The following is a 12,500-nucleotide window of genomic DNA, read 5'->3' as shown; positions in this document are numbered from 1 at the left end:
GTGATGATGATGATAGTGATGATGATGATGATGCTGATGATGATGATGATGATGATGATGGTAGTGATGATGATAGTGATGATGATGATGATGATAGTGATGATGATAGTGATGATGATGATGATGATAGTGATGATGATGATGATAGTGATGATGATGATGATAGTGATGATGATGATAGTGATGATGATGATGATGATGATGATGATGATGATGATGATGATAGTGATGATGATGATGATAGTGATGATGATGATGATGATGATAGTGATGATGATGATGATAGTGATGATGATGATAGTGATGATGATGATGATGATGATGATGATGATAGTGATGATGATGATGATGATGATGATGATGATGATGATGATGATGATTATCGTAGTGATGATGACGATGATATATGTAATAAACTGGTAGTTTAGACTAGTACTGTGCCTTAATAACAGTTATCAGAATCTATCACAGAGATCTACTAATATGAATGATGGTGGTGGTGCTTATGTTCATGATGATGCATGATGGGTAATGTAGTCACCTCAGTTTGTACCATGTTGATCCGCCGGGATCGGAGAGCCTTCACACAGTTGTAGATGTCAACAACGCCCTCCCTCTCTGCCATGTCCAGCATGATGTCAATCACTATGAAACAGCCTGTACGTCCCGCCCCCGCGCTGGAGAGACAGAGAGAGACACACACAGGCATGATGTCAATCACTATGAAACACCCTGTACGTCCCGCCCCCGCGCTGGAGAGACAGAGAGAGACACACAGGCATGATGTCAATCACTATGAAACAGCCTGTACGGCCCGCCCCCGCGCTGGAGAGACAGAGAGACACACACAGGCATGATGTCAATCACTATGAAACACCCTGTACGTCCCGCCCCCGCGCTGGAGAGAGACACACAGGCATGATGTCAATCACTATGAAACACCCTGTACGTCCCGCCCCCGCGCTGGAGAGAGACACACAGGCATGATGTCAATCACTATGAAACACCCTGTACGTCCCGCCCCCGCGCTGGAGAGACGGAGAGAGACACACACAGGCAGGCAGACAGACAGATGAACAGAGAAAAACAGACAGATGAACAAAGAAAGAGACAGACAGACAGACAGATGGACAAAGAGAGACAGACAAAGGGAGAGACAGAGAGATGAAGAGAGAGGGAAAGAGACAAAGAGAGAGACAGACAGACAGACAGATGGACAAAGAGAGAGACAGACAGATGGATAAAGAAAGACAGACAGACAGACAGACAGACAGACAGACAGACAGACAGATGGACAAAGAGAGAGACAGACAGGGTTAGGGGTCTGAAGTGTTTTAATCAAATGTAATACAAATTTAATTGTAATAAAACATTGTCTCAAATTTCAACGTGGAAATTGATGAAGTGAAAGTGCCTCAGTGTTGTCAGAGCAGATCCATATGCACTAATGGTTAGGGTTAAGTTAGGGTTAGGTCAGGTGCTTTTACCTGCAGTGCACCACTATGGGCCCAGCAGAGGGCGGGTTGGAGATCTTGACTCTGCGGATGAAGGAAAGTAGTCCTGTGGCGTGATACGGAACACCATGATCAGGCCAGCCGGTGAAGTGGAACTGCTTTACCTCTCGCAGTTCGTTGGAACCCCGCTGGAGACAAAAAACAACACCTCGTTAAGATGTCCTTCATCTGATTTACATGAATGATGAAGCAGCTCCATACATTTAGATCTTCATCATTCCTTTTCCTTTTGGCTTTCTGAAATGCGGTTGTGTTTCTGTAGCTATTATTGTTTTATCAAATGTCTTGATTTGTGAAACGTTACTTTGTCAACTCACCCTCTCCAGAGTGAAGGTCCTGACCACGTACTCCGCCAGAGGCTCCACCTCCACGAAGGTCACCTTGAAGTCTCCATAAACCTCAGCATCATCTGGCCAGTACTTATAACACTTCACCTGTTCCAGAACATAGAATAAAATACTGTTCAATAACATATAGTATAATACAATATAATACACAACATGTAGGTGAAATTGATCTCAGCTTCTATTAATCTTTAATTGAGACCCTTATTCACTGAGACAGAAGAAGAACTCTACTACTCGATGTCGATTTTTCAAGCGGTCTCAGTGGACCCTCATAAAGAAGGGTCCCAGTTAAAGGTTAATAGAAGCTGAGATTGATTCCATGGTGTCCCTGGTGGGCCTCTCAACTAAGTAGAGGTTAAAATAATGAGGAAAATCACCTGCAAATCTCGAGGGCACACAGCTGAACCTAACTGACACTGAGGACTGGAATAAAGAACTATAGTGTGGAAGCAACTGCTCACAAGATCCCACACTGGTTGTAAGTAGGAGGCGGATTATTATTACAATTGTTAAACAATAGTAATGGAAAAGGATAAGAATAAGATTTGCAGCACATTACTGGGATAGTAGCCTGAGAGAGTTGGTCACCCTGTCACCAAGAGGAGACGGCAAAATATTTGGGCACTGAGGTGTAGTGGTTATGTCATTGCTGTTTTCGGCCGGTCCACCATCTTGAAAACGCAATGTATTCCCCCATTGCCCATTTCTAAATCGTCTCGTTTGAAACAAATAAAGCATGAACATTTGCATGGTGTACCTTTCTGTGCGTATTCATCCACAATCTATAGCTCAACATGAAAATATTCTCAATTAATCAGAAAAAATTATCGCAGAATTTTATTTCAACCAAAAATGCTTAAACAATAATGTTAGTAATAGAAGGGAACTCATTTTGTGCAAAAATGGAAAGCTTTTCAATGTTCATGAGGCAGAATTGTTACAATAGCGGGTGGTCCAAAGTGACGTCAGACTACACCTCCCTATTGGGCAGGGGAAAAGCTTGCTCCAAAATAGTACAATATTGGTTTCTGTCTGCTGGTTCTGAGGGGGGAATATTAAAGTCAAGCACCATGGCAACTCACATAGTGGAGGGCCCGCCACTGCTTGAGAGGAATAGAGCAACCACATAAAAGGCCCCAATAGGGATGGTTATCATCCTATATGTTTTAAAACATACCTGACACATACAAGACTCCAATAGGGAGGTGTAGTGGTTACGTAATTTTAGTTTTTTCCTGTTCCACCCTCTGTTCCACTTAATGTATTTCTAGGGCTGTACCGAATGCTTCGATCATAATGTTGACATACAAATTTTAAATCAATGTTAAAAATTTTTATAAAAAAAAAAAAAAAAACAGGAATGCATGGACAAAGTAAATGAAGGGGACCGCGTGTAAAAACATGCCTCAGGAAAATCCTAGATAAAGGAAATTATTCAAGAAAAAAAAATTAAAAAAATTGTGGGAGACTCAATGCAGAATATCGTCAAGCACAACACAGAAAACATCTCCTCTGCTGGCCTGAGATCAGTCACAACCCAGCTGACCACATGATGTGGCGGGATCAGCACCAATGAGGAGTAGCATAGGGTAGTAACCAGGCCAGACCAATCAGCAGATGTCTCAAATACCACAGAAGGCAGAGGAACAGATGACGATAGGTTACAGGACGTTCCCCCAAAATATTTATATAACAGAGTAGACAAAACAGAACCAAATAGAGTAGAACGGAACAGAACAGTTCAGTATGTTTTCACAGTAACATACCCGTCCGACCTCCACCAGATTGGTTACCATGACGATACAGGCAGACTGCTCCTGCCAAACCATCCTCCAGAAGTCATAAACTGTGTCATGGACTGGACCTATACACACACACGCACACACACACACAGAAACACACATCCACACACACATAGAAACAAACACACACTCAATGTGACAAACTGCGTAGTGAAAGCTGACAAACTATTTTGTGTTCTATTGTTCTAATATCCTATTGTTCTAATATCCTATTGTTCAATTGTACTATTGTTTAAATTTTTTTATCCACCTTTTCTCCTCCTATTTTCTGTTTTTTTCTCCCATCCCAATTTAGTCGTTATGCCAATTCCCCCCTCCCTGGTCGTTGCGCACATGTGCCCCCCACTGGTCGGTCTAGGTAGCCCTGAAGTCTATCAGATGCTTCCTCCGATACATAGGAGACAGCCAGCAGCCTCTTTTCACCTGGCAGCGAGGACTCTCATTGGTGAAGTGTACCGCGTGGGAGGTCACACTACCTTCACCATTTCCCTCCCCTCGCTGTGCAGGCGCCCTGACCGACCTGTAGGAGTCACTGTTTACAACGACCAGGACCCACCCTCGCCGGGTTTCCCACCCGCTAACACAGCCAATTGTGTCAGTATGGACAGTCGGCCAACCCGGAAGCACCACAGCTGGATTCGGTCCCACTGTCTCTGTGGTGGTAGACAGACGCTTAGTCCGCTGCACTACCCGGCCGCCCTCAATTGTACTATTGTTTGAATGCCATATTGTTTGAATGTCATATTGTTTGAATGTCCTATGGTTCTATTGTACATGTTCTATTGTTCTAACATTCTATGGTTCTAATGTTTTAACCCGTTCAGTTCCTCTTTAAAAAACTGTGAAGTGGAAATCATTGTAACAACTAGATGACTTCTCTTGTCTGACTGTATGAATGCTTGTGTGTGACAGCCGTGTCTGTATTGACTGTAACTAGGGATGTCCCGATCCGATCACGTGATCGGGGCCAATCACGTGATTTTCCGAAGATCGGGATCGGCAAAAAAAATTATAATAATCTGGATTTTTTTCTTTTCTTTTCTTTAAATTTAATTATTTTTTTATTCAACAAACATGACCATGTTCACGTCTTAAACTCATACTGAGGCCTTAGTTTTGGTTTTAAATTGCATATCATCATTCATTTATTTATTGTCAAACAGAGCAAAATAATTTTGCCAAAACAAACCAATAGTAGCCAGCTGCAGAACGGCAGACCAGCCACACTCTCAGACCCAAATTAATTTCTTTTTCTTTTTTTGATCCCAATTTCTCATATTACATTCACCCTGAATGTTGACGTTAAAGTTAACTTCATTCAAGCGAGGCATTGCAATCCTTGACATAAATCATTTGATGTATAATTAAATCAAAGGAAATGCGTTTGGGTCTGAGAGTGTGGCTGGTCTGCCGTTCTGCAGCTGGATACTATTGGTTTGTTTTGGCAAAATTCTTCTGCTCTGTGTGACAATAAATGATGATATGCAATTTAAAACCAAAACTAAGGCCTCAGTATGAGTTTAAGACGTGAACATGGTCATGTTTGTTGAATACATTTTAATTTTAATTTTAAATAAAAAAAATATATAATTGATCGGATCGGGAAAGATCGGTATCGGTAGATACTCAAAATCACATGATCGGGATCGGATCGGGAGCAAAAAAACGTGATCGGGACATCCCTAACTGTAACATGAATGTACACCATACATCCACTGTATACTAGTGATGTATGGTACATCCAAGACCATCTAAAGAAAACATGCCCATGATTCCCTCTGTCCTCCCACAGGCTGCGAATCGAAAGTCGTATACAGTACCACCTGCACATCATACGTGTGTGTCTGTCAGACTGGCATGTAACATGAGGAACACACACTCATGTGTCCTCACACTCACAGAGGATAAATTATGTGCAAAATATGGACATGACTCCACTGAGCTGGGCTCACTGTTCAGTTATGAGTTATGCTACATGCCTTGTGCTCATGGAGCACCAGAAAGTCTCTGACGACTGTATAACTGTGATTATAACATGCATTCTTGTGTAGACAGCGTTGTCTGTATTGATTATAACATGACAGTGCTGTCTGTCATGATTATAACATGACAATGTTGTTTGTATTGATTATAACATGACAGTGTTTTCTGTATTGATTATAACATGACAGTGTTGTCTGTATTGATTATAACATGCCAGTGTTGTCTGTATTGATTATAACATGCCAGTGTTGTCTGTATTGATTATAACATGACAGTGTTGTCTGTATTGATTATAACATGACAGTGTTGTCTGTATTGATTAAAACATGACAGTGTTGTCTGTATTGATTATAATAACATGAATGCGTGTGTACGACAGTGTTGTCTGTAGTAATGATAACATGACAGTGTTCTCACCTTGAGTAGCAATATAGTGGCTGGGTCTCTGGTAGCCCTGCAGAGGTACAAAACAACTACATCAAACTATAACAACAACACTTTTACAACTCATGTCATCGTGGTTAGCGTAGATTAACCATTAGCATTCGTCTCCCATATCAGATTAGAATTTGAAATAGTCAGTCAGTCAGTCAGTCTGTCTGTCTGTCTGTCTGTCTGTCTGTCTGTCTGTCTGTCTGTCTGTCTGTCTGTCTGTCTGTCTGTCTGTCTGTCTGTCTAGGTTAGGTTAGGGTTAGGACTTTTGTCTTTTTACTGTAACTGAAAGCTGACATTGTCTCTACATTTATGAAATGGTTCCAGAGCCTGGCACCGGGACAACCCAGAGATAACTGAGCTTGTAGTGATTGTACTGGGCAGATCCTAGTGGTCAACAGTGTCAGACTGTGGTTGTACTGGGCAGATCCTAGTGGCCAACAGTGTCAGACTGGTTGTACTGGGCAGATCCTAGTGGCCAACAGTGTCAGACTGTGGTTGTACTGGGCAGCTCCTAGTGGCCAACAGTGTCAGACTGTGGTTGTACTGGGCAGATCCTAGTGGCCAACAGTGTCAGACTGTGGTTGTACTGGGCAGATCCTAGTGGCCAACAGTGTCAGACTGTGGTTGTACTGGGCAGCTCCTAGTGGCCAACAGTGTCAGACTGTGGTTGTACTGGGCAGATCCTAGTGGCCAACAGTGTCAGACTGTGGTTGTACTGGGCAGATCCTAGTGGCCAACAGTGTCAGACTGTGGTTGTACTGGGCAGATCCTAGTGGCCAACAGTGTCAGACTGTGGTTGTACTGGGCAGCTCCTAGTGGTCAACAGTGTCAGACTGTGGTTGTACTGGGCAGCTCCTAGTGGTCAACAGTGTCAGACTGGTTGTACTGGGCAGCTCCTAGTGGTCAACAGTGTCAGACTGGTTGTACTGGGCAGATCCTAGTGGCCAACAGTGTCAGACTGTGGTTGTACTGGGCAGCTCCTAGTGGCCAACAGTGTCAGACTGTGGTTGTACTGGGCAGATCCTAGTGGCCAACAGTGTCAGACTGTGGTTGTACTGGGCAGCTCCTAGTGGTCAACAGTGTCAGACTGGTTGTACTGGGCAGCTCCTAGTGGTCAACAGTGTCAGACTGGTTGTACTGGGCAGCTCCCAGGTGTGGAGGTGAAGCAGGATGTCGCTGAAAAAGAGACTCAGTAATAAAGTAGTAAAGAGTAAAATGATTGATGATTGTATGGATGGATGGAGGGAGGAATGGGGGGATAGCTGGATGGATGGAGGGAGAGAGGGATGGAGGGATGGCTGGATGGATGGAGGGAGAGAGGGATGGCTGGATGGAATGATGGATGGGAGGGTGGAGGCTCTATACTTATTGTGAACTAAAAGAAAAAGACAAGCCAACAAATAGCAGTGATATAGAGAAGGATGGAAAGATGAAGGAGTCACAGCGATACTTACATCCCTGTACAGCCAAATCTACAGCCAAGCCACAGGCAGAACGAACAGGTGGAGAAGAAAAAGACAGAAAGACAGAAAGAAAGAAAGAAAGCAAGAAAGAAAGAAAGAAAGAAAGAAAGAGAACAACCATGTCAGTGAGCGTCATTCAGAAAAATAAAAAGTTGTATTAAAACTGAAAGTGTGTCAGAACAGGCCATGCAGAATAAAGGTGATCGTGGGAGTTGTAGTTTAATGGAGCAGCATGCTTTAGACATGGGAGTTGTAGTTTAATGGAGCAGCAAGCTTTAGACATGAGAGTTGTAGTTTAATGGAGCAGCAAGCTTTAGACATGAGAGTTGTAGTTTAATGGAGCAGCATGCTTTAGACATGAGAGCTGCAGCCAGACAAGCAAACACTGTTCTGCATTTTGTTCACCGCCCCCCCCCCCCCCCCCCCCCCGTATCCTCCTTTTCCTCTTTTTTTTTTATCTACCTTTTCTCCCCATTTTCTATTTTTCTCCCTTCACCAATTTCGTATTGTCCAATTCTACCCTCCCCTGTCTGGAACGTTGTTAGGCCATGCCTCCCACAAGCCGGCTGCAATGTGGACGAAGCCTTGCATCACGTGTCCCCTCCGGTACTCCAGGAGGCAGCCGTCGCATCTTTTCACCTGCACAGCGCGATCTCTCAGCGGCGAGGGTCTGCGTGGGGGGGACACGCCGCCCCCATCGCTTCATGATTCTACTGCGCAGGCGCACCAACCGACCTGTAGGAGTCGCTGTCCACAATGTCCGATCCCCACCCACCAGCTTCCCACCGCCTAATACTGCCAATTGTATTAGTATGAACGACCAGCCAAGCTGGTAGCAACGCAGAGAGCTGGGCTCGAACCCAGCATCCCCTGCGTTGGTGGCGGGCGCCTTGCCCACTGCGCCACCTAGCCGCCCCGTATCCTCCTTTTCCTCAACCCTCACCTGGTCATCCCTCCGCCCGCCCCATTTTCTCCTAGATAGCTTAAACTCACAGAATGAGGGGGTGCTTGATCCTTTTTCCTGGAGAAAGTCAAGTCCTAGTTCAGTACTGTATTTGATTAGTCATGTTTTAATACATTTGTATCAACCATGAAGATTTGACCATGCGCATGATTAACCTCTCCGGTTCCACCACACCCTACTAACCCTGTTAACCCTACTAACCCTGCTAACCCTACTAACCCTGCTAACCCTGTTAACCCTACTAACCCTACTAACCCTGCTAACCCTGTTAACCCTACTAACCCTGCTAACCCTACTAACCCTGTTAACCCTACTAACCCTGTTAACCCTACTAACACTGCTAACCCCATTAACACTGCTAACCCCATTAACACTGTTAACCCTACTAACACTGCTACCCCTACTAACACTGCTACCCCTACTAACACTGCTACCCCTACTAACACTGCTAACCCCTACTAACACTGCTACCCCTACTAACACTGCTACCCCTACTAACACTGCTACCCCTACTAACACTGCTAACCCTACTAACACTGCTAACCCCTACTAACACTGCTACCCCTACTAACACTGCTACCCCTACTAACACTGCTAACCCTACTAACACTGCTAACCCTACTAACACTGCTACCCCTACTAACACTGCTAACACTGCTACCCCTACTAACACTGCTACCCCTACTAACACTGCTAACACTGCTACCCCTACTAACACTGCTACCCCTACTAACACTGCTACCCCTACTAACACTGCTACCCCTACTAACACTGCTAACCCTACTAACACTGCTACCCCTACTAACACTGCTAACCCTACTAACACTGCTACCCCTACTAACACTGCTAACCCTACTAACACTGCTACCCCTACTAACACTGCTACCCCTACTAACACTGCTACCCCTACTAACACTGCTAACCCTACTAACACTGCTACTCCTACTAACACTGCTACCCCTACTAACACTGCTAACCCTACTAACACTGCTAACCCTACTAACACTGCTACCCCTACTAACACTGCTACCCCTACTAACACTGCTAACCCTACTAACACTGCTAACCCTACTAACACTGCTACCCCTACTAACACTGCTAACCCTACTAACACTGCTAACCCTACTAACACTGCTACCCTTACTACCCTACTAACACTGCTACCCTACTAACACTGCTACCCCTACTAACACTGCTACCCCTACTAACACTGCTGATTGATTGATTACTTTAATTAACAGATTGCAGAATGGGTACAATACAGTACAGCTCAATACACACAATTGTTAAGGGGATGCAGACCAGAGAAAGACTTTCGTCTTGTTTACATCAGGGTCCCCCATTTTCAATTCATAATGACTAACCCCATTAACACTGCTAACCCTACTAACCCTAACGCTGCCCAGCCACACAACACTGTTGAGTGGATCTATAACAGAGTGGGAGTTACAGCAGCCTCAGCATTTCAACCAGACACACAACAGCAAGCTGGAAGGCTGAGTAGAGGGAAGATGGATAGATAGATGGAAGGAAGGATGGATGGATGGATGGATAAGATTGATCAAGACTGATACAAGTATAGATTGCCAATATATGAGCAAAAAGGTGTTTTTCAGTGGTGCATAGATAGATAGATATAGATAGATAGATAGATAGATAGATAGATAGATAGATAGATAGATAGATAGATAGATAGATAGATAGATAGATAGATAGATAGATAGATAGATATATGTTGATGTATGTTGTCATGGATGGGTGGACAGATGGATAGATATATGAATGAATAGACTGATAAAGGATATATTTATTCCTGACATACGAGCGAGGGGTGGGTTTCTCATTGGTGCGTTGGGCGCGCTGAGAGCCAATAGGAGCGTTGGATGCCTGTCCACTTACGTCTATGTAGTTGGCATTGATGTAATCTGATGATGGGTCATCTTCCATTGGCTGAAGGATCACCCTGGAATGGTCATCTAGAGAGAGGGGGGAGAGAGAGGAGAGACAGACAGGGAGACACAGAGACATAGAGGCAGATAGACAGATAGAGAGAGAGAGAAATAGAGCCCGACAGACAAAGAGATAAAGACAAACAGAGAGACTTGATGAGTGTTGTCCATTCAGATTGAGACCTAGGACACCACCTGGTTTCTATTTTCAGGCTCTTTCCATGAATTGGACTCAGTTTGGGCCGCTCTCAGAATAGTACAAAGAACATTCTATCTACGCGTTAGTGACCCAGACACGGAACATTCTATCTATGCTTTAGTGACCCAGACACTGGTGTTCTTACATGCTATGATGTTGCCATAGCGATTCTTGGTGCGGTTCTGTTCCTTCTTGGCTACGTCCCAGGAGGCCGACTGTCCCTCAAAAAAACTCTGCAAGAAAAAACAGAAGAGAAGATAATGAGAACAGGTAGCAAAATCGAATATTAATAATATGCTGCTACTACTATTATTACTAATAACAATACACATAACAGTGCATAATGAATAGAATACTACTGCTGATACTGCTGCTGCTACTACTACTACTGCTGCTGCTACTACTGCTGCAACTACTATTACTGCTACTACTGCTGCTGCTACTACTACTACTACTACTACTGCTGCAACTACTATTACTACTGCTACTACTACTGCTACTACTGCTGCAACTACTACGACTACTACTACTACAACGACTACTGCTACTACTACTGCTACTACTGCTGCACTACTACGATTACTGCTACTACTACTGCTACTGCTACTACTGCTGCAACTACTATTACTACTGCTACTACTGCTGCAACTACTATTACTACTGCTACTACTGCTGCTACTACGACTACTGCTACTACTACTACTGCTACTGCTGCTACTACTATTCAAGATTCAAGAGGTTTAGTGAAATGATATGTCTATTATCTATTATTATTATTATCTACTGCTGCTACTACTACTACTACTATACTACTACTACTACTGTTGCTACTACTACTACTACTACTACTACTACTACTACTACTACTACTACTGCTAATCAGCATCTTGCCTCGTATTCTTCTTTGAAGCCATAGCTATCAGAGGTCTTCATCAGGTTGATGTGTTGTAGAAGGTCGGCCACTCTGATGGCTGGATGCAGCTGACCCGTCTGATATGGAGACTCAGTTCCTTCACAATGGTACCGAGGAACATCCAGGAGTAGTCTGCTGTTCTCTGCTACAGAAGTGCTGTGGTTTTCATCTGGAAGACAGTATGTTAGAGGGTTAGGACTAGGGTTCTCTGCTACAGAACCACTGTGGTTCTCATGTAGAAGACATTCCCTCCTCTTGTTGTGGTGCAGCATATGAACAGACAATGAATTAACTTTAAATAAAGAAACTAAAGTATCAAAACTGAAAGTTTGATTCTGTGCCAATCCAGTGACCTTGTGGTTTATACTTCATACACTTCACATACACTTCCTGCTGGAAGCTTGTAGTTTAGACTCTTCCTGAAAGTAAAATGATGGATTAAGGGAATAGAAATGCTGCCTTCCTTCCCACTTTGTTTTTTTGATCCTGGCATTTTGGGGATTACTCTAGGGTAGACAACAACGAGAAGAAAGTATTTGACCTGGAACTGAATGCAGACTACCTGTAGTAGACTTACCAGTGATAGGAACTACAGACCACCGCAGCAGGAGGTAGAAAGAAGAGAGTTATACTGGAGTTTAAACTGGAGTTAGACACTGAAAAACTGGATGACGTATGGAACTGTTACTAATGGAAATAACAAACAACAACAATGGCAGCTACTTGCGGACTCAAGGTTTGTATTTCAAACCCAACGTCAGGCACACACACACACACACACACACACACACACACACACACACACACCACACACACACACACACACACACACACACACACACACACACACACACACACACACACACACACACACACACACACACACACACACACACACAGCAGGGTTCCAGACTGGGTGGTTGCTACCATC

The 12,500-nt window shown here is 43.9% G+C and overlaps 1 protein-coding gene across 4 annotated transcripts in view; it reads right to left on the bottom strand.

The window, feature by feature from the left end:
• Positions 1-12,500, bottom strand: part of ptprk (protein tyrosine phosphatase receptor type K) — a 229,760-nt gene that overhangs the window by 21,617 nt on the left and 195,643 nt on the right. For all 4 annotated transcript variants that reach the window (XM_084315223.1, XM_084315225.1, XM_084315224.1 and 1 more), the window contains 8 exons: positions 11,548-11,738; positions 10,802-10,889; positions 10,408-10,484; positions 6,064-6,100; positions 3,628-3,725; positions 1,832-1,948; positions 1,488-1,642; positions 542-677 (listed from right to left, as the gene is read on the bottom strand). In XM_084315223.1, coding sequence (XP_084171349.1) covers positions 542-677; positions 1,488-1,642; positions 1,832-1,948; positions 3,628-3,725; positions 6,064-6,100; positions 10,408-10,484; positions 10,802-10,889; positions 11,548-11,738 — 899 coding nt within the window. The remainder of the gene's footprint in view (positions 1-541; positions 678-1,487; positions 1,643-1,831; positions 1,949-3,627; positions 3,726-6,063; positions 6,101-10,407; positions 10,485-10,801; positions 10,890-11,547; positions 11,739-12,500) is intronic.

This window comes from Notolepis coatsorum (assembly GCF_963971535.1).
Source record: "Notolepis coatsorum genome assembly, chromosome: 5".
NCBI lineage: Eukaryota > Metazoa > Chordata > Actinopteri > Aulopiformes > Paralepididae > Notolepis > Notolepis coatsorum.
The sequence above is the reverse complement of the archived record's forward strand: the minus strand, read 5'-3'. Positions and strand labels throughout refer to the sequence as shown.